Here is a 23770-nt window from a genome sequence, read left to right on the forward strand (position 1 = left end):
TTAAGATATTAGTGACGGCTATTTCCTAGCAATCGAATGACATTTCTCTTTAAAACCATGACATTTGGATTAATAGTCAAAGTAGCTAACTTTCTCACAAAACCCAATAGCTCGGCATTTTCCAGCGCAATCCGGTGTCAATAGGGCCCAATGCGCCCGAATCCGTCTCTGGCAAGCGCAAACATCCGCATCCAAGTTTGCACATCCTTGATCTCTCTATTTTGTACACCCCTGAACCGCGTCATGCCGCTCCGCTGCGAAAAGTAGTTCCCGAATTGATGTAAAATTTTACTGAAAGTACGCATCGACAGCCGGTTTGTGGCACCAAAATCGGTTAAACCGTTGCTGGTTAGTGTGTTAGGGAGCTGACAGTGCGTAATAGCCGGTTAATAGTGCAATTAGGAGCGAAAACGCCCAGGTTGGAGCGGCGCGGGGGGTCTCCTAACCTCGTCTACCGCCCATCATCCAAAGCCGGCTCGATGCCGGGGCGTGCAATGTGCTCAATTCTTCCTTCAAGTCAGTATTTGTTGGGCCGTTCAAGCTCTCAGGCGTTCAGGTCTCTCCAAGAGATATTTTTCATAAGCATGTATACAAAGTTGGTCATAGAGATTAAGGAGAGTGGTTTTATTAACAACGTGTGTCTCATATTTTCGTCGATCGCTTTTGTGTTACATACACCGTGTGTCCGAAAAAAACTGTAAAAACTGTACGAGAAGTGCTTTACTGAATACCTCGTAGCTTTAAGGTGAGTCTGGGTTTTCACAATTTCCACGGAAAATCGCATTTTTCAAAGTCGTGACTCGATTGTTCATGCAATTTCCCGCGACGCCGCCAACTTGTGCAATTTTGCGTCGAGACGAGCAACAAGTTCATTCAACGCTTCATAAATAATTTGTTTAAACAATTCGGTCATAAATCTGTGGCGAATTCCTCCAATTCCAATAATTACACAACGTTGCCGCCATCGACCCGGTCTTATGACGTTAGGTAACTAGATTTATAGTATTATGTCTGAGGATGGGCACAAACCCGACGAAACGTCACTTTTAAACACCTTGACACATAAATCACCTCACGTGGATAAGTACCCCAATCATGGTATTTCGGAAATTTCACATATGGTAGAGCAAAGCAATTAGCTGTGTAGGTGCAACTTTCATCGGAAGTAGACACGTTTACAGTGTTTCACATTCACCGCATTGGGAAAAATGGTTTTTGTGGCGACCTTGCCGATTATTTTCTCGGAAAAAGTTGGATGCACTTCATTTAGAGAAGTCAACACCTGTTTTAATTTTTTACAAATTCGGTTACTAGATTTTGACGGGAAAACCCCCTCAAGGACATGTTCGTAACACGTGTGCTTCGCCAATCCACCTTAATAAAGATAAATAAGATAATAGGTTTTTTCAAAGTAGCGAATGACTTTTTTACTACATTGTGGATTTTTTGATAACTAGATCAGGCACATCAAAATTATATGTTTATTTTTGTTTTTCTTACCGATTTATCTGAGTGCATACAAGTTTGTCCTCAAATTAAAAAAAATCTTATCACATTATCTGTGTTATAATTTTAAGCCGTGTTTTTATTTTCCTCGGAATTTTGTTTGTTGCAAGTGCATATTTTTTATTCATGGTTTCAATTATAAAATTTCCGAGTACATAGATTAGCAATTAATAATAATTATCGGCGCCAGAGCGTATTTTTATTTAAATCAGCTACAAACAAACGTATTGTTCATCTGCTGCTCGTGTGCTGGATAAATAAGAATGAAATTTTATGAAAAATTGTGTGCAAATTGTCCCATTAAATGGCCTTGGCTCGATGACATTAATATGGATTTTTTCATACATAATCCCGATTCACTAGTAGCGTCTAATTTCTTGAACATATTAACATTGCACATATTTTCCCGCCTTCCGTTGATTGCGTGACTCATGATAATTTAGTCGTAAGAGGATGATGCAGCGCTGAGAGGAATTTTGGACCAGATAACAAGATTTTTTACATACTATTAATTAAATACGCTCAAATTGTTACCAAGAATAAATAAGTGACTAAAGCCCAGTCTGCGTATAAGTGAAATTTTTGACTAGAAAAGTATTTAATTCAGTAAAAAAATTTATTTATTTTTCAAACATACTGGCTTAATTTTTTTTTTGAACAAAATGTAATTGTAATAATAAATAAATAAGTCACTAAAGCCCATCCTACGATGTTACAAAAAAAAACAATAAAAAAGTATAAGCAAAAATTTTGACTAGAAAACTAGATCTAATTCAATAACAAAAATTTTAATTAATTTTCAAACATGTTGGCTTCCTCTTTTTTCTTTTGAAAGAAAATGATAATGAATAAAAGAAAAATTAAAGTCACTAAACTCCAGCCTACAACGTGGCATCGTTTTTTTTTTTAAATGTCCAGTGTTGGCACATCCACAAATTTTAATTTTTTGAGAAATTTTAATTTTTTATATTCCAAAAATTGCTAAAGACATAAGCAAAATTTGATATTTCTATTCACGTTTTCTTCATTTTTGGATCAAGCAATGTAAGATTTTACGATTTTCGTAATTTACTAAAATTTTTTGTAAGGAAGAATTATATTTTTTAAGTAGAACATGAAAAAAAATAGACATTGAAGTTAATGAAGCGCCTTAGAAAAAATCTTGTATGCCACTCATGCGGTCTGGGAAAGTGCTATTGTCGTGATTTCTGTCCGAATCAAACGTGGGGTGCCGTCCATTACCATAAAAATACCCCCAGGTGGCGTCATCTTTGCCCCGTCTTTGATTCCGTAATACGGAATGAGTAATAGAAAGGCAGCTGCACTAATGTTATTTTCTTCTTGATTTCCAGCAGCTGCCGTCTCGGCGGGAGCCTCAAGTCAGGGCAAAATTGTGATATTAGTGATAGTGACGTAAAATAGTAATTAGTTAAAGAAAGTAGACGAAAAAAAATCCGAGAACCCATGGATGAATTTAAAATCGAGTTCGACGCGACGTTAACCGACGACTATCTCCTGTCGGACGACATCTGGAAGCAGTTCCAAATCGAAGAACTGCAACCGTTCTCGTCGTCGTTTGACTGCTCAACGACCTGTTCCTTCCTCTGCGATGAGAAGAACTGTCAAGTCAAATACGACTGCATGTGGAACGGCCACTGCAAAGGCGCCCACGGAAATCGAAGCTGTAATAGTAAGACAACACCTGGCGATGTGAAGCCACCTGTCGTGCAGGTGCCCCAGCAGAGCCTCCTCAAGCCAGACCTCAAAATAAGCGTGGATCCCAACACCGTGGTGCCCATGATGCCCTCCTTGCACTACTCGATTCAGACGCCGCCGATTTCCGACGATGAGGACACTAAACCCACGCAAATTCTGCAGAGCTTGCAATCGGCACTCTCTGAGAACGAGTTGGACGATGCCGATCTGTCCGATTATTTCAAAGACGACGACGCCTGGGGTTTCTTCGACGATGGTTTAGACGAGGAAGAGGAGGAGGAGGAAGAGGAAGAAGATGAAATCGATGAAGAACGGAGAAAACACGAAAATGACATGAGGGCCTTCTACGCCGCCACCGATCACAGCTACCACAAGGGGACGGCGCCAGTGCATTCCGGCAGTTTGGGCATCGACACGCCCTCTGATTCCGGTGAGTATTTTTTTTACGTTTTTATTGAATCCGACTTGGTCATGGAAATTTGATAATTTTGACAAAACTTGTCAAAAATTATAAATTGGTATTTCCCCCCCCTGTATTTTTTTAATTTTCACAAAGAAGTAGGTACATATAACAAATCTTCTAAACGCTTAATAAATGGAATGGTAATTGAGTCAGGCTATCAATTTTATTTTGCAATGACATTTGTTAAAAAATATAAGCTTTTTTGCGCCATTTGATAGGTAATTACAATTTATTTCTAATTCAAAATATGTATTAGACTTAGAGTTTTGCCGTGGTCAAATGACACAATTCTCTTTGAACGTTTGACCGGTCAGAAATTTTAATTTTGTGTGATATTTTCACAACAACATTCCATTGAAATTAAAAATAAAAATAATAAAAATTGTAGAAAAAAAAGAACACGCATATTTATTATATTGTCAAATAAGTCAATTGACTTTTTAATTTACCATTCAAATGTCAAAATTTGGCTGGTCAAATGTACAGTCACAATCGTAAAGAATGATACTTCTTAAACCGCAGCCACAAATCTTTTGTAAACTAATCTGTTTGTTGAAATTTGACCTAAAACATTTTAGTCATTTGCTATCAGGCCCGGTTGGTAGGGTTGACATTCTTTTTGATTGTGATTGTACAACTCTAATCACAGCCTTACTTCAGAGCAGTGTAATAATAGATAGTAATGATCGTTAAAAATTGTAAGATCCAGTGTGTTAGCTGCGTTAAAAACTTAGTGACCCTTAAAAACAATTTAAATTCATTGTCAATTTATAAAGAAATTACAATATACAGGGTTATTTAAAGTAGTTAAGGCATACAATTCGTATCTTTATTATTGCTCATTTTTTTGCTTTTTTTATAGTCCATGCCTCCATTTTTTTGGTAAATATAAAAAAATAAAACAAAAAATTGACAAAAGTTCCTAATACAGGAGAAAAACCGAAAATTGTAACAGTGTTGAACAATAAAAGAAAATAAAAGTAACCCTTTATAAAATAAGAACAGGAAGATAAATTGTCGAGAGAAATAATCAAAAGAAATAAAAATAAAAAAAGAATGTTTAAAGAAAGAAATAAGAACAAAAAGATAGAATATGTAATTAGTTAATTACTAATAAATTATGGATAAGTTTTGTGATTTTTATTTAATTTTTAATTAGGCGGTAAGAAAAATGTTAGATAATTAAAAATGACCGCTCACAAAGACGAATTTTATGCGTTACTTTAATCATATCTGTATTTAGCTTGTTATACTTTTTTCTAAACATTAAAAAAAATACCTAGGGGGCGGGTACCAGACTGAATTGTTTTAAAAAGAAAAAAGTTGATATTTTTTCTTAATAATGTCGTTGAAAAAATGTGAGTGGCCTTTGACTGTACGATGCGCACGTGTCAATCATATCTTCAGTGTGGCCAACTTAATTTCCAAGTCACAGGCCGGTAATTTTACACCGAAATTTGGTCGCGGCCAGCTGCGATCCGATTAAAAATCCTGGATTTCCTTGCTTGTACTACGGTCTAAATCGGGTCGTGGTGTGCGATGTAATTATTTATAACATGCGATCCATAGTTTGTCTTTTTTTTAAAGCGTCAAGGCCGCGATTTCGCAATTTAAATGTGTATACTCTACTATTAATACTCGGTTTAATATTTATCTATTGACGCTCGTAATGTCCGAATTTAACTCGAATTGGATGCGTTCACCTCTGACACTTTAATGGGGTCTCTTGACTGATTGGAAAATTTTGTCAGTTTCTCACGGCCATTCAATTTCCCACAAAGTCAAGCTTGATAAGAATAGTTGTAGTTTAATCGGTGTGTGAGCCGTTATTTGCATGCACATGTAAGTTTTAATGTTTTTCCGGTTTCGATTTTATTTATAGTGGTTTTATCGCGAAAATAACCGCCGTTATGTAATAGAATTTTGAACAACAAGAGGAATTTTCTATGCAAAATCCGTGCGCTGGCGACTAGCTGGAATTCCATTGCAAAAGCAAAATGGAAAGGCATTGAATGCATTCCAAGGAATGTAACGCCGGAATCCAGTCATCAAATATTAGTCATTTAAGCGGCCGGTCTCTTATAAACTTCGTGGAACTAGCACGCGGCCGGAATATAAAAAGTTTAGAGTTGAATGGTTGCGCCTTGGTGGCGGAGGTTCGGCGCCTTCTCCCGCCAAATGCGCACGCATTTGCTATATGCACCCAGATCTACTATGCAACGTACACCGGCGACTCGTTCATACCAGATAATCACTGGAAACGCTTTTGATTCATCGATACAACACAATTGCGACATGTGTTGTTGTTTACACTGATGGAAGCATTTCCGGTGGAAGGAATGCAAGACAAGGGTCAAAAAGCAACAACACCAATATTTTTCCACTAAACGGCCTTCCTATGAGCCGGTATTAAACGAGATTAAAAGGTCATGGTGGTATTATCTCATGGGTTGCGTAACAAGGAATTTTCCTTTTAGTCTCGTTTAGGGACAGAAATAGATTTTCAAGAAACATTATTCATTGGACCAAAAATAATTATTTTTTCTTACAACTTTCTAAGTTGATTTTTTTTAACAAGGTTTACGAGTACTTTACCTGGTTTTTACAGAAATAACAATTGATTTTGAAGAAGAACTTTTGTTTTTTAATTTTGTATAATTTTTAGACGATTCACAGCGTGAATGTGGTTGCAGTTTTCTTTTCAAGGTTAAGATTTTTTGGCAACGTGATGTTTACTGGACAAAATTTAGGACTCTAATGACAGACATGGCAGATTTTAAGGTTATTTATGAGCAATAAAAAACATTTAAATTTTTTGAACTCGACAAAATTTATTGATTATAGAATTATTAAAAGTCAAAATTACGATAGGATTGCAACCAGCTAAAATCTCGACTAAAATTTAAATTTTTTGTTTAACCGTTAAAATTCTGTGGTCCCTGTGCCTGTGAATTGTTTTTTTTTTTCACAATTCCTTAAGTAGTAGTAAAATTTCGATTTTAATATTTTTAATTTATTGATGTTAATAGATATTTTTATTGAATTGTAGTTATAAGGAGGTATAGAAAAATTCTCTAAAAAATCATACTCATGAAGAAAAATAGTTTAAAATTGTATTCAATAGCAAACGCTAATTTCTCTGCGGCTACCTTATAACAGACTCATCCTGTATATTCCGAATTTTGGACTCAAAAGTTGAATTTACAAATCCGGATTATTAAATTTTTACTTTTAGAATTTAAATGTTAATTTAGCGCTCAGAACTCAACTTTAATAATTTAATAATAAAAAAAACTGGTTTAAAAACAATGTTTTTTTTAAGTACTTTATGATGTATTAATTGTTTTTTTAAGGTACATAGTTTAGGTACAAAATCCTTTACTCTTGATGCTTTTACCTAACTCTGTATGCTAATTAAAAATCGATCTTTTTTTAATTCCGACTTCGAAAATTTACATTTAGAAATTGAGATTTTTATTTATAATTGGGTTTAAGAAAAAATTCCGTATTTGAATTGAAGTTCAACCATAAAAAAATTTGGAACTAAAGGTGCGAAAAGTTGAATTCAGTCGTCATTTTTGTTGCAACTGTTTTGTTAACATAACGACTTTCAAATACGTAACTTGTTGAAAATTTGACTAAAAACTCCAAAAAATAATTATATTGAAGATTTCAAAAACGCGGCTTGCCTTTATTTGGATTTAGGCTTTTGATGTTCCTTTTTTCCGTCTGAGAGTGGGTTTTTTGATGATATCCAATCAAAATAGACTTAGTTTTTTTGAGCGTTTGGCATGAAAGCAAGGCTCGTTAATTTGTGTTTATAATTACCGTCTCCTGACCCCAAATTCTGAAAATACGTAGGGCGTTTGAACTTTGTCACTTGCCGCTTCCGCTTTAGTAAAAACCGTCGACGCACGTGTTATGTGATGTGTGGTCACCACCCTTTATTTTAATGAATCGGTGCCAATTAAGGGCCGTAAAACTCGTCTCAAAAATTTAAAAGTTTAATTCAAGTAATAAATTAAGAGAGAAATATGGAAAAGGATCTGAACCAAAACCTATAAGTTGGGTGATTTACATTCAAAAATTAACTTAAAAATGGCCAGACGAATATATTAACAATTAAATTTAAGGTCATACGGACAATACATCTGAAGCCTTGTAGTATGGACAAGACACGTGCGTGACATTCCTCAAATTGAGGTGAAAATGAAGAAGAATTTATTTATCAATCGAATGCATCGTTGCTTAATTGGATTGTCATGGCTTATTATGCAAATGGCCGGTGGATTTCCTGTAGGGAGGGAAAATGGGTGAAGAAACCTGTTATGTCACATTTAACCTACTTGCGGACGATTGTTTTCCAAGCGACTTAACCTTTTACGACCCCCCTCTGATAAAAAATACGACTTTCGTCGTGAGAAAAAAAACCGTGATAAGTTGCTGCTGCTTTATCAATGAAACGCCACAGTGTTGCTAATTTTACACGGCGACACGTGTATTTTATACTACACTGCATTATTTGTGAAAAAACGAGATAACGTATCTCGAAAATTCAGATTGTTTAACCTTCCTCTTGACAAGGCGTCAAACGGGATAAAGCGTCTGAAGAGATGTCGCAACAGCTCGGAAACGGCTACTGATTATCATAGATAATTTCTTGGCGAAATAAAAAAGTGTTTGGTTTCGGTAGCGTGGATGTTTGGGGTTTTATTCCAAAGATATTCTATTTCGTGTAACAAATAACAAATCGATGTGATATCGGGCGTAGGGGGCGTCCTATATTCCTGTCGAAGCACAGATGGCAGATTGCGTCATGTCTTTCCGTGGGTAGTTAGGGCCCTCGAGTCTGTTTCACATTATCTCAGATTTATCCAATTACAAGTCAGCGAAGAAAAACCATCACTTTGACGAGATAATAACAAGTGCTTTTCCGTTTCACGGGAGAGTTTGACTATAATTAAGTGACCCCCAGATGTCGTATTACGTACCATATGTTTGGTATCATTTCGTTCGAAATGAAGAAAGTTTTACAATTAATTTAAATTTGCATTGTGCAAACACACCTACGAAGTGATATAGCCTACGCCAAATTTGCTTTGGCATTATTATTATTATATGAAAGCGAGAGATAACACAAAAGGCACGTGCGGTCTTGAATTATGTCTCGGGAGTTTACATGTTCGCTGAGAGATTAACACCCGAAAACAGGAAAAATATAAACAATGTTTTGGTAATCGATGTTAGTGGTCCACTTAAGAGGCGTTATCGCATGCTAATGGGTTTGTTTATTATTTTACGACACTCGGCTTGGTCTACAAACGAAAATCCACTGATAAAATAATCGTAATCCAGATGTGCAACCGCTTTTTTCCATAGTTTAAGTCCCAGTGGTTAAATTGTAGAATTTGAAGTCAATTGAACTCGGAATTTTACAAATTTTGACTTTGGAATTAGAATTTAGAATTGTGGGTTTTAAATTCTGTTGTGAATTTTGACTGAAACTTTGGTTGATCTGAAATTTTTGAATTTTTAAACCGGAATACTGATTTTTTACTTTGGATTTTAGAAAACCCCGGACTGTAACTGTAATTAAGTTTTATTTAAAAATTAAATCTAATGGTTTCAAACTCTAAATTCATTTGTCATTTAAGTGAACTAGAATTCTGATTTTTTTCTTTTGAATCCGAAAAAACCTTCAGAATTTCTTAACTTCTAACTGTTCTGAATTAGGAATTCTGGTTTTAAAGTAGCTGTACTCAAAATTCAGTTTTAAACATTTTTTTCAACAATGTAATTCGAAATTTCAACACTTGAACTTTTTGGAATTGGGAAATCGGATTTTGAAACAGTCAAAGTTTAGCTTTAAAAATCGCATAATTTTACTTTTTTAATGAAAGTCCACTGATAAATTTATCGTAATCCAGATGTGCACCGTTTTTTTTTCTATATTTTAAATCCAAGTTGTTAAATTGTAGAATTTGTTAAAGGTAATTGGACAAAAACCGGAAATTTGTGTTTCAAACTCAGAATTTTAGATTGTGAATTTGGACTGAAACTCTGGAATTCTTAAAATTCCGTCTCTAAGTCTAATCTGAAATTTTTGTGTTTTTAAACAGGAATTCTGATTTTTTACTCTGTATTTTAGAAAACCCAAAATTTGTTTTATTTTAGATCCAATGGTCCCAACCTTTATTTAATTTTTTCAATTTACGTCATTCACTTGAAGTAAATTTCTGATTTTTTCTTCAAAGTTCTTTTACAAGTTCCGGAACTTCACCACTTTAACTTTTTCGAATTGTGCAAAGTTTAGCTTTAAAAATCGCGTAATTTTGAGCATTTTATCAAAATCTTTTATTGGTGACCCTGAATGGTCTAAAATCGTGTGTAGATGAGGCGAATCGAAGGTAATAATTTTTATCGGATCATAAAAACGAAGTAATTTGGTAGCGCAATCGCTCATAGGTAAATAGTAAGTTAATGACCGTAATAAATTAGTTTCGATAAGTGTCGCTTATATCTCCGATAGCTGAAAACTAGCAACAAAGTTGCAGATTATCGCATTTAACCCAATTCCGTTAATTGCTCCGGCTTTCATGTCTCTCGTTATCGCCTCTTCACCCACGTGTTGCGACCACGTTTTCTTCATCAAGTTTAAGGTCTTGGCAACTTGGCTCAATCGATTTTTAAATCGCAAATTCGCTCGACCTATTCTTTCCTTGGCCTTTCGACGATTTGCATACATGGCAGTTTTTATCAGCTTGCGTCGCGAAAATCGTGTGTGATGATAAGAGCAAGGTTCGCGATTGGACGTCGCAATTCGGGTGTCCTTCTCCGAGTGTCGATGACCAGGAGAACAACGTAACTCGAAGGTCGAGTCTCTCTCTATTCGCGAAATAAAATCATTCATGAGCTAGCTGCTAGGTCAGACGGCGGGCAAATTTATTATTATAAAGTTTGGTTGGGATGAGGTGGAGAGAGAAAGGACGCAGACTCCGGGCCAGACTTTGTCTGCTGCAGCTGCCGGAGGAGAAGACGACGGGAACAGACAGGTCGCGACTTGTTCGTGCCCGCCGGTGGCATTTGCGCAACATTCTCACACAAGAATATTAATATTTTGCTTGTTTACGACGAGACGGTAAACAAATTTCAGGGCTTACAGACCATTTTTTGCCAAATTCAGACCTTTTTCTTTTATTCGAAGCGCTATAATATTTCAAAACCCGGACATTCTTTCGACGAAGGCATTTTAAAGAACCTTGGCTCTCGATATACTGGCGTGGAATCTCCAATAAAATGCATTCGATTGATTAAGCGTGCAAGTCTTCGGGTCAATTTTGATGACTTGGGTTTTGTTAACCTCTGCACTTAAAATTTTCCGCAGGGCGGATTTTTTTCGGCCAATTAAATTGGGATAAAAATTCTTTTAAGCAGAAGAACAAACACATCTTGATTAAATAAAATTATGGAATTTCGGGTGTATAACAACAACATTCCTAGTTTAGAAGGAGAAGGCGGAATTCTGCAGTAAATTTTAAGTTGAAATTATTAAAATTAATTAATTACTAAACAATTACTTTTATTACATTTATGGACGTTTTGTCGTAAAATCATCAATTATTTTTCGTGTAAGATTTTTTTTCAAAATGGATTTTTTGTAACACAAGACATCCTCTCTTTCATGACATTGAATAACAACATATAAATTCAAAATTTAGCTTATTTTCATTTATTTTATTTATTATAGTCGAAATTCTCAAATTACTCAAAGTTTTGGCAATATGCTGGGTTTCACATTCAATGCATGGAAATAATTTTGCAAGACCTAAATTCGAAACTACAAATTTAAAAATTAGTTAATTAAAAGTTGTCAAAAAGTGCTCGCACTTTTGAATTAAAGCTTTCAGTTAAAACACCACGAATAAATTTAAGAGAATAATTTCCATTGTGAAAGTGTAAATTCGGAATGTAGTCTAATTAGTGTAAAAGTGAAAATTCCAAATTTAAAAATTACAATTCCTGGATTAAAAACCAGAAATCTAATTATAACTATAAAATTGTGGTTTTAAATTTGAAATTTTGGGATTAAGATCGAAGGATTTTCTAAAAAAAGGTCTAAAAGACTTCTTCTTATGACCAAAAATTGTTAGTCTTTTCTACAGCTCTTCAAAGTTAAAAAAAAAAGTTGCTTGAAAAAAAAAACCTGCTGAAGTTGTTCCGACACTTTTGAATCACTCTGTATATGAAAAATCAGTCATATTTCCCGTTTTATATCAATGCAAAAAAAATAGTTCCCAAAGCCAACTCCAGATCTGAAAAGACGAATTTTGGACCTCGCATGAAAAATAAAAACTTCAATTTTAAATGTTAATGCATTTTTGGTGTAAAATTTCCAGCCAAAAAATGTTTAGAATTCGTATGTCGTTCATTCTAGCCTTAAAAGCAAAAAAATCTGATCCTAAATAAAAATTCCAAACAGACACTAGCAACAGAATACGATATTATCTTAAAACATAAAAAATCGGTAATAATAAAATAATTTATAAATATAACCAAAATTCACTCTTTATATTGAAAATTCAGTTGAAATGGGAATGAAATTTTCGATTTTAAATGTAATAAAATGGTACTTAAAATTGAGTTTTCGGAATTAATAAAAAAACGGACCTTATTTAAAATGTCTATTTCAAGACGGTGCTATTTCGTAATATTTACGAATTTTTCTTGGAGACAGATAACTGACGTAACAAGTCATCGTTTTATCACCGGTTAGTGGTTTGCGTTTTTTATATTATTTGCAAATTTTTTAATCAGTCATTTCCCGCAAACTTTGTAAATATTTATTTATTTTGAGGTTGATTTTCGAAGCCTTGAGAGTTCCTTTCCCTGCATCGGAAAATTCCCAATTTAATTACCCTCGTAGTCTTATTTCCATTTAAATCATTTATGATAAGAAGGGTCGTCTCGTCGCAATGCAGCACTCCATTCATTAAATTTTCTCGCACCTCGGAATTAAAATGCGCAGTTTCATTGAACTGGCTTCAAGTGTGCCAACCGCTGTTTTATTTTCGTCTATGGAAAAATCAAAGCTTTCGCTTTCCTCGTGTAACCTAAACCAGCCTGACATGTTGCACATTTTCTATTAATTTCGAGCTAGGAGTAAACCGATCCCATGGATATTCGTTACACTTCCGCTTCGTTTTGTGTCCATTCATGAGTTTGAAGGGTTGGCATGGGAAAAATTCCAAGTGGCAATGCCCTTTCGCGAGGAAGCGACACTCGTCCTTTTTTCGAGTACAGGTGTGCAAAACGAACCACTTAGCAAATTCATCTAGAAATTATTAAAAATTTCTGCTTCATGCACCACAATGCGAAAATCGCCGCTCTCGTTTGACCTCAACAGCTCTCTTCAAGTTCCTGTTTTTCGTTTGGATTTCCGTTATTTACCACCGACATTAGATAATGTTCAATATTTCTTCACGTCTTATCTTATCTCGAACTAGTCCATGAGAACCGTTTTGTAATCTCTAAGCGACAAACCCTGAAAATTGTTCGAAAACGCCAAATTAAAACAATTAGGAGGCGACTGCGTATTAAATTTTGACGGAAATGTAAGGAGCGTGGTAAGGACAACCATGAATTATTTAACATTATATTATTTGCAAAGTTTGTTAACCTTTTCGGAAAATTACATTACGTTTCATGAGCACCCAATCTTCAAGGATGTGAAATCAAGTGTGAATGATAACTAAAACACGACTTTTTATTGTAAATATTAAACGATTTACTTGCGTGACGTCACTCATCCTTTTGCATTATTAAATGTAAAGCAAATGTTGATGTTTGCTTCAATTTCCGCTAAAGTGCAACGACAAACATGCAAAAATTCTGATAACCGGTTATCTAACAGTTGTGGAAACGACCTGTTTAATTATACAGAGTGATTCAAAATTTATCACAGTTTTCATACTTTCGCAATACATTCACTCGTACATTTCCAACACAAAGCACACATTTTTTGGTATTTTGTAAAAATCGAAATAAATTTTAGATTCATTTCGCTTCATTGAAAATATTCAGAATACTGAGAACGTCTGAAGGCGAAGCGCGTGAACGCAAAATTTGAAAGAGTTTTTAAGAAAAGTAATAAACAAAATGTTTTTTACAATTGGATGTTGTTCCTAAATTGAATCATTTTAAATATTTGTAACCTAATTGAAACGGATTCAAACTCAGTTGATGTATTTTTCTATAAAAATTACGTTTAAATCGCAGAAAAAAATAGTAAGTTTCTGGCGGGCTTAGCAACAATATACAGGGTCTCCCAGGCGAGTTGAAAAAGTCTATTTTCGACCTTTAAATAATTGAAAAATAAATATTTGGTGACAAAAACCGTTATTTTCAATTATACAGAGTGTTTCAGAAATAAACTACAGTACAAACTTACGTTTTGTTAAATGGAGCACTCTAGCTTTTAATACTGATGATTTTGATCTAAATCTGTATTAGTCAATTATACTTAGATTTTGAAGTAATTTAATTTTTTTGACGAACATAGGCATTTAAAAAAAGTACCACTTTTAAAATATTTCTTAAAGTTTTAAAAAAAATATTTTCTTATTCATTTTATTATTAATTCTTGGTGACAGATTCATTTATGTATCAAGTAATAATTAAATTACTAATGTAATTAGTCACATTAGTACATATCAAAAAATAAATTACCATTTGACAGAGATTCTAGGCTAACAAATTTTCTTGTAACAAAATCTTGAAAAATATTTGCCATTTTCTATGCAAACCCCATACCATTAGAAAAGAAAGCTTATGCATTAAATGTTTCATTTGAAAAAAATGAGTTGCGCGCTTTGACACACTCTGTATATTATCTGCGTGCTTCAACTAAAAGTCGACTATTTGCTGAAACTACGAGGTATTCTAAGTTTTTCTGTTGCAAATTTGCCGGAAAATACACATACACCCACGTTTATTTTTAATAGAAGGTAAAAAAAATTCATAAAAAATTTAATTCTCGATATCTGGAAAACTAAAACTAAGTTAGCTTTGAAAATACTGTTATTAGCGATCTGTCACTTGTATATTATCCCAAAATTAAATAATTACTTTAACAATGCTACATTTAAGTGAAACGGAGCATATAGAAATTTTTATGATGGTTGTTTATAACGACAAAAAATCAAGAAATCAGTGGAAATCATTTTGAACATCTTTTTAACATTAACAACATGTTTTTCGTGTTTAAGCTTTTTTTTATTAACATGTATTCTTTTACAGTTAAAACTTATTTTCACAATTATTATTACTTATTTTTTGGACAAAGTTGAAGCGGCAAAGAGGTAACGAGAGATAAAGACAACAATTCCAAGGCTAACAAAACTTTACCTTTTTTAAAATATTATTAGGTAGTTCGATAAAAATACGTTATGCATGTGTTACACCATAAAACTCAGAAAAAAATCTCTTCTCAAAAATATAAAATTTGACCCTTCCTGCTATTTAAAAAAAATCAAGTTAGTCTTATATCCTCAAAACAACTGAAGATAGAAATTCGATAAACATCTCTCTTAAGAATATAGCAAATTTCAATAAGTTTTGATGAACAGTTTTTATAATATTAAACTGTATCCATACTTTTTAGCGACCCCTGTATAACTTTGGTTCACCACCCTGTATGCAACATCCTGTGCTTAATAAATATATTTTTAGTTTGTGAACTTCAACTTCAGCCTATATAAATATATAAAAAATAATGTCATTTAAAAATAAAATAAAAAAAACAACAACTGGTCTGTGAGGAAGTAAAAAACTATTTTGTTTATTATTTTTCTTAAACATTGCTTGTACAGTGTGCGCAGTGTAGTTTTCCCTTGAGGGCACATTTTCAACTGTGTCGGGTGTACCTAGTTTCGCATCCCCTTTATTGTTTTTTTGTGCAAAAGTCGTAAAAATCCGCACGTGCTGGGCCGGTGTTGCGTTGCCAAAAAAAATGTGTCAGTGCAGCGTGTCCGAGTAGGTGGCTTAATCTCCTCGTGTCCCTGATGGAAGAGAAACGGCCTGGCAGAGATAATCTGCGTGCACGCATGTCGCGACTATACTATACGATATAATATCCCGCGCTTTTTTTTTCATTCATTATGTCAAGGTCGCCGACGTCTATTACACGTGTTCGGTTTCCTGTCGCCGTCGTCGCGTTGCGAAATTTAACGCACGCGCGTCCGATGGGAACCCTTTCGATTTTTTTCCTTCCGTCTAACGGAAAAGGACTTCCTCTCCCATGTGTGAGAAATGCGCATTTTGCAAGTTCAAAACCGTGGCATTGACACTTGGAAAGTGGCTAAAAAAAGATTTTGCGTGTTTATTCAATTTTTCATTGAAATATCGTCGGCAATCGGTGCCAATTTTTGGACCGATTCGGAAAGGTCGGGTGATAATTCTTGTGATAATTTCTAAATCTTTCTACCGGTCAGGGTAAAAAGTTCAATTCCAAGAGGGTCAGGACGATACCGAACGAAATTTAGGATGCTTTACCAAAAATTGCCAACTGATAAATGTAATCCTTCAGATTTTGTTATTTATTATTTTATGAGTGATAAAAAATGCTTAATCCGGGTAAAAGTCAAAATGCATCAAAAATAACCATTTTCATAGTTTCACGGAACCAGCAAGCTAATTTCGTTTAAATGCTTTTCGCTTAAAAATACGTACGTTTGGTAATTTCGTAACTTGTATTTCAAGTTGTAAAACAAATATTTTCGCTACTATTGTGGGAATATGTACATTTTTCTTTACAAAAATACATTGAAGTTATTTTACTTCCAACTTTTCTGAAACTGAAACATTATATTATGATTATGACTCAATCATAACTGATAAAAAACATAAGATTTGATTGTAAGTGTACAAGTATGTAAATTAAATACAGACTGAACCAAAAGTAACGCACAAAATTCATATTTTTTTATGAGTGATTTTTCAAAAAAATACCGATCATGTCGATTTTATCTTCCTAAATGCTACATTTAGCACCATGACATTTCTGATGTCATTCATTTTTGAGTAATGACGTCAATTTTAATTTCAAATTAATTTTAAACTGTCATTTTTGATAGTGTTTTAGATAATACACGTTTTTATCTTTCTGTTAAAAATGAAAAATATTTGAAAAAATTGAGCCAAAAAAGACAAGGAAATAAAATAAAAATGTTTTAAAAAGTTATTGACAGTAAGAGTGAAACCTCCCTTAATGGACACCTCCGAATAACGGACACCTCTTCACAATGGACATTTTTGTAGGAACGTAACAAAACGTATAGTAAAATTTCTCACCTCCCATTAGTGGACACCTCTCCACAACGGACAATTAAAAATTCCCCATCGGTGTCCGTTGTTGAGAGGTTTTACTGTATTACACGAAGAGTTTTATCTTTTCATTCTTCCTTTATTTCATAATTTCTTAATTATTTTATAGGGTCTTTTTTGTATTGTCATATTATGTGTGTTTTCATGTCAATTACGCAATAAATAAAAAACTTGAACGGCACTAAAACTTGAAACACCTTGTATAAATATTGTATTTAATTTCTTAATAAGACAGACATGTCTGCGTAAAATCATGACAAATCGTTATTTAATAATGAGTACAATCTCGAGTGGAAGACATCTTCTATTAGTCTAATGATAGATATATGATATCAGTGAAGAACAAATCTATCTTCAGAATCTTTGGAAAAAAGTAAAGGTTATTGGTACTATTTTAGTATACGCCAAGCTATCACATTTCATTTTTAAAAGAGTAACAATTATTACTAGAACATACAAAACCGCAATAATACAACAACTCATAAAGTGAAAAGTCTTAGGGAAATTTTTCATGCAGAATTTTTTAAAAATTTAGTAATGTTCCTAACTTTTTTTGATAACTTTATTTTATAAGGGCGAAAACTGATAAGACTACACTTTTTGAATATTAATCTATAGATAATAGTTCGATGTTTGATGATGATACTTATAGATATATTCGGTTCACTTACATAAAAACTGTTGTGGTGCAAATAGCGTACTGTTGGCATTAAGTTTTATGTGAGTTGTCATGGTAACGAGGTTAGTCATTTGCACCACAATGGTTTTTATCAAAGTGAATCGAAAGTAGACTTTTGATTTTCAGAACAAATCTACTTGGTGCTTGTTAAGTAGCGACTAGATTTGTTATTTTCAAAAGTAACTTGAAGATGATTTTACTTAGTTGATGAATCTTATTAAATTTGTAAATTCTTATTCAATGCGAGCCACCCAATAATTTAAATTTAAAATTCCATTTTCCTTTAATTTATTAATTCCGTTTCGTTATTCATTCCCTCCTCCACCGACCTTATCAATATTCACCAATAAAAACCCAAATTTATTCTAATTATCAATTAACATTTCCAAAAGGTAAAACGTAACAGTGCGTCGTATCTTTTTTTAAATTTTACGTAATAGGTGAGTGAAATTTTCGAGCTGCGTCGTGTCGCGTCGCCGACCTTGAGACACCGCCGTTTTTCCCTCCCCGGTGGCGGCGGGAATACCCGCCGCCGGAAAAGTGCACGCCGCAAATACCGATCCATGCGTGGGCGTCGTCGCTTACGCATCGCCCTGGACCGCAGTCGTAAAAGCCCCATATCTAAATATATCGACGCGGCAAATGACCTCGACGGCTAGACGCAAGACATCGCGACGCATAAGGTAACCCCACGAGGGGTCGCCGCCCCCTGGCGGGGCTCTGCCCCTTTTCTCTGCAAGTTCATGGCCTGATGAATTTTTTTGTGAATTTCGGGCCGGAAGCGGCCCAATGGTCGGAGTGGCCTCGTCTGTTTATTTATTCAAATTCGCAGAAGTGCTTTGAAAAAGGCCGCAACCCGAGGCTGCAGCTCTTTTATTATAATAACGACAACTTCCGAGAAGAACCCCTTATTTAGCGCGTCGCAGGTAAAGAAATTGGGGCCGTTTTCGCAGAGAAACTTTGACTTTTGTGGAACACAGGGACGGGTCTAGATAATTTTAGCGCCTAATTCCATTTTTGAAAAATGGGGTGTTCAGTACAGACGAGTTCTGAGTTACGAACTTCCAAAATTGGTTAATATTTTGCAAATCTGTTTCATTAAGATGTGATGGCATGAGTTTTTTTTCAAATTAAAAGCTTTTTTTACTTGTGAAAAATTTGTCCATGTTACTACTGCATTTTTCCTCCTATTTTCTAAAACCGTACTCCCACATAAGTTATAGTTCGGGAGCTCGTAATAAAAAAGTGTAAGGTATAAGGTAAATGAGTAAAAGAGTAAAGGTACAAATTAGTACCAATCTTAATAAAAAAAATACAATTTCTGGTAATGCCAACCTGAAGGCTCTTTGACAGTTAAATATAAAAAGATAATCGACTATAGGGCATTAAAACGGGGATTTCAATTTCATTCGTTGTATCCTAGCATTCGTTGTAAACGAGTTTCACTGTATTTGAAGATCAAAGTGACTATTGCAGCCATGCCACATTTTCACTGTTGCCAACTTAATTTGGAAATGGCAGGCCAGTGGTCGAATTTCTTGGCGATTGCACATGTGATATCGACAGGTTGTCAGACAGAAGAACCGCATTTTCGGTCGAAAATCCGTTAGGTACTCGCGATGGAATGTGAAAGGAGGCAGCGAACGAAGAAACAAGAAGCAAAGCAGTTGGCGGATCCAGTTTCTTTCGGGGCAGCATTCTCCAAGAGGGACTAGAGAGCTCCCGTCTGATCTCACAATTAAAACTTATCGGAATAGCTTTATTACCGGTTACAAAATTCGGAGCGACTGTCGGGTAACTAACCGGTCACAGAGACATTGTTCCGCGTTCCTATTATACAACAAAACACCCACACTCGGTGCAGGTAAAACAGCAACAATGCCCTTAGCTGATTTTGAATACAATGCAAGGATCAGAACGACCCTATTCAGGGGGTACATCAAGCAAATACAACGCTTTTGCAAGAAAATTAAACTAGATTGAGAAAGGGGCCAGGTGGTGCCGGAGGTACGGCTCAAAAGGTCTTATCGGTTTTTTGCACCGAGATAAGGAGAGGGAAGAAATCTGTTAATTTTCCCCAAACTCAGAGTGGTACCGAGAGAACGCTTCAGAAGGAAGTCTTATCGGGGGTTTTTTGACCACTTTTTATGCGATAAGGCAGAGCTAAAAATAAAATCTTTGACATAGTAACGAAATAAAAAAATCAATGTCACTTTGTTATAAAAGAGGTTATCGGGAATGAGTAGAAAAAGTTGAGTCTATTAATAATCAGATCGTCTAATTTTAGAATAAAGTGAATAAAATTCGGCGTTTTTTGACTGAATCGAAAAACTGTATTAGCCAATGATGGATTCGATGATTTGCAATTTCGTCTTATAAGGGAATGTTAGGTCAGAAGCCGGAAAAAACCTGCGTTTAGATCATCGCTTTTGCGTGAAAATTTGTCGAAAATAAATTTTTGCATGATGGTAGGATTCCAGTGATTAGACGCTAATTTTACTATTTAACCTTCTACGAGATCAGTAAACTCTTTAAAATTGCCGACTTAATGCTCAGACAACGCATAATTGACGTGCTCCATGTTGACTTAACAACTTACAAGTTTATTATAATTAAATGTAAGCGATGAAAAAAACGCGCCGTACATACCTACACGCAAAATGTCAACTTCTCTTGAGAAAGTTTCATTACCTAAGTAAGAAATAATTACGTACATTAACGACGATTGCGAAAGGGCCCGTCCTCGTTTGCATTTTTCGGTAATTTTTGGAGAATCATGAGAACCGAGCGCTCCAATTTTACAAGAAAACAAATAGCTTTTGTCATTCAATTTTTTAAGAATCGGCGCATTCGCTTCCTTGTTTAAAATTAGAGGCCAGAATGAGGTCCCGGCCTGAAATCACTCGCCAATTGAATTTATCAAATAATGCACCTACTTTTCTTGGGTTCTAATTCATTTATTACATTGTTAAACAATTTTACATCTAGTTTTTCTCCACAAATAAAAAAAATCTAATATTAGATACCGAGTGATACTAAAACTAAAAATCGAAAATATTATCACTAGACGAGAGTTCTTTAGTTTAGGCTTTTAGAAAAGAATGAAGACACACGTGTTTCATACTTTTTAAAAATTCCACCCCCAGGAGGGTTATGTTAAACAGGGGTTAAAGTTTGTATAAAAATCTTTAATTTTTTAAAGTTAAATCCGTGATAATTGAAGTTTGGGTTTTCAGTTAAAGATGAAAAAGGTATTTTAGAATTTTCGTAATTTCCAAAAATTTTGGAATGAAACTTTTAATGTTGGCATGTTAAAATATTTAAATAAATTGTACAAAATTTATATTTTTTTACATAAAACGCCCTCTCTATACTGTGTGCATTTTTTGATATACGTAGTTGTTAATCACAATGTTTTGTTATTAAATTTTGCTAAGTTCTTGAAATAATTATTTCTCATTGACAAAAACAACACTTCTTTTAGTAAGTAAAAAAACTACAACATAAGAGACAATACAAACAGTTTTTACTCATTGAAAGAGTATAAATTACATTAGCTATTATTTGTTTTGAAGTGCATGAATAATTAATAACAGCTAAGTTTGAGAGAAAATGGCAAAAATTGGCAATTTTATAGTATACAGCTAATACTAGCCTTGAATTTTGACTGTTGATACTTTTGAAAATTCAGAAGGTTTTTGTGTTCGTTATAACCGAGTTCCACTGTACCAATAATTGATAGGAACAAAAATTCTTGCGATTCAATCGGATGATGATTTCACACGTCGAGGAATTCGAAACGAGTTTTACACTTAATTTTTTATTATCTCTAATTTTTTTATCGTTGCACTTGTATTTAATTAAGTTCTAATCAAGCCACCGAATTTTGATAATGATAAGGATTCCTCGAAAAACGTAGCCGGATGTAACAATGATTATCTAATACAAAATGAATTGTTTCAATCTGTTATCAAATCGATAAGCAAATGACATAATCTATTTTAACCGAAATTATTCACTTTGCATCCGGTCCCCAAACAATAAAAATTTTTGCCTCGAGCTCGCTACCACGCCCAAGTCATCGACGTCTAATGTCAATTCCACGTGGTCTCGCGAAAATGACGCAACGTCTGCGGGGCCCCCTTTGGCCTCGCTCACAGCCAACTCAAGTCATTACCCTCGCCCGAAATGACGCAGCCAAATTTACCACAACTTTTCTCTTTCAGAAGAAGAAGAGATCGATGTGGTGTCCCTCGAGAAGAAGCCCCCCGGTGGGGCCCTGCCCACCAACCCCTCGACTAAAGACCGCCGCCAGATCCAGCGCACGATGCAGAGCCGCTTCCCCCAGGGCCTCAAGACCATCATGCCGGTGCGTCAGCCCCCCAAGAAAGCCCCCCGACGAGTCAAGCAGAGCCGGCAGTACAAGCGCCGCCTGAACTACAGCAGCGACAGCGAACCCGAACCGTCGGAAAAACGCCACTTGCATAACAACATGGAGAGACAGCGGCGAATCGATTTACGGAACCTTTTCAACGATTTGAAGAAATTGATTCCCGATATCAGCAAGAAGCAGAGAGCTGCCAAAGTGCTCATTTTGCGGGGGGCTGCCCAATATTGTCGAGATCTGCAAAGCACCCACGAGGCGCTGGCGAGGCGAACCGAGGCGCTGAAGCAACAGCAGGCCCGGTATAGGGCGCATTTGGCCAAGTTGCGGCGAGATTGCGCCGCCAAACGCTAACTTATTCGAATAGGTAATAGCGCAGCCCCCTTGAAGGACAGGAAACTTTGTTGCAACATTTTCGAGGTTAGCGCAATTTTCAAGTGACAAACGTCAACTGAACAGACTTGTCTGTCCGGCAAGGGGGCTGTGGGTAATATTAACTGTGATTTATCAACGTTGTTTTGTTTATTACTGGCGGGGGTTTTGATTAGTTGCCCCGCCAACTAGGGGTAGGATGAATTTTGTGCTTGTTATTTTTATTTACCCGATTAGGAAATATTGTTCATTTGCAATAAGGCATGCATGTTTTCTAGTTTGTGATGATTTGAATTTGTTTGTGATACAATGCTCTGATCTATTTGTAAGAAATCGGTGTTTCAGTTTTGTTTTTCATTTTTCCAAGAGTTGATTTAGTCGAGCAATAATCACACGCAAATTGCTCCTCGATTGTACATTATTTATTTTAAGTCTTTATTTTAACAGTTTTTATATTATTATATGTTATGTTTGTCGAGGGATAAGGAAAATTTTTTCAAGGACAATATTTTTGTTTGACGGGGCCCACTAGTTTCCAGCCTCCTCTTTTTATCGATCAAAATTTACGATTCTGTGGCCATTGAGTGCCTTCCTAATCGAATGACAGTGGAATTTGTAAAAATTGGTTAATAGGCGAGGTTCGGTTCGGTTCACGCGCTACATGTTTTGTGATAGTAGATCATAAGTTTGTTTAGTTTCGTGGGCTCCTGTAGAATCAATTCACAGTGTGTATATTATGTGTGTATTTTATAGCGGTTTTTTATGTCATTGATTTGTATATATTGTCCATTTTTAGTCTTCCTGAAGCGCGTCTGCTCTGATAGTAGTCGTAAGATCAAGAGAATTGTTGTGTTCATGATATTTTACAGTATTTTATACTTTTGATAAATACGAAATTAAACGCAAAAAAATGAGAAAAAAATAAAAGAAAACACAAAAAAATTGCTTTGCGATGTTCGGTTTTTACTGCCATTTTCTGCAAAGTTCATGTACCTGTGATGTAAACCTCGCTGTTGACCAAATATATAGTTTAAAAAGTTTTTCCTCTTTTTCATACAAGTGCATAGTGACGCAGGGCAATTCTCTAACTTATGACCCTCTTGTGGTAGCGCAAATGTTTACAAGTTATAACCACATTACTTTTAATTTTTCGTTTTGTTATTTGTACTTATAATACAATAACTACTTGTAATCATTGGTTGTAATATAATTAGTCTTATAGTTTTTATCGGTGGTCGCGACCACTATTCTAGTTCCTTTAAGTTACGAA

At 35.0% G+C, this 23770-nt stretch overlaps 1 protein-coding gene and 1 long non-coding RNA gene across 3 annotated transcripts in view; one reads left to right on the forward strand and one right to left on the reverse strand.

The window, feature by feature from the left end:
- LOC135267057 (uncharacterized) overlaps window positions 1-23770 on the reverse strand; it is a 105763-nt gene that overhangs the window by 70017 nt on the left and 11976 nt on the right. The gene's annotated exons all lie outside the window — the stretch shown is intronic.
- On the forward strand, window positions 474-23540 carry LOC103314693 (N-myc protein). Of its 2 annotated transcripts, none has more exons than XM_008201323.3 (3): window positions 474-745; window positions 2859-3652; window positions 21971-23540. In XM_008201323.3, exons 2-3 carry the CDS (start codon window positions 2971-2973, stop codon window positions 22480-22482), a joined length of 1194 nt encoding a protein of 397 aa, XP_008199545.1. In that variant the 5' UTR covers window positions 474-745; window positions 2859-2970; the 3' UTR covers window positions 22483-23540. The 2 variants fall into 2 exon arrangements, with proteins under 2 accessions (XP_008199545.1, XP_008199547.1); XM_008201325.3 differs by having other exon boundaries at window positions 2862-3652.

Source organism: Tribolium castaneum, chromosome 1 (assembly GCF_031307605.1).
Source record: "Tribolium castaneum strain GA2 chromosome 1, icTriCast1.1, whole genome shotgun sequence".
Classification (NCBI taxonomy): domain Eukaryota; kingdom Metazoa; phylum Arthropoda; class Insecta; order Coleoptera; family Tenebrionidae; genus Tribolium; species Tribolium castaneum.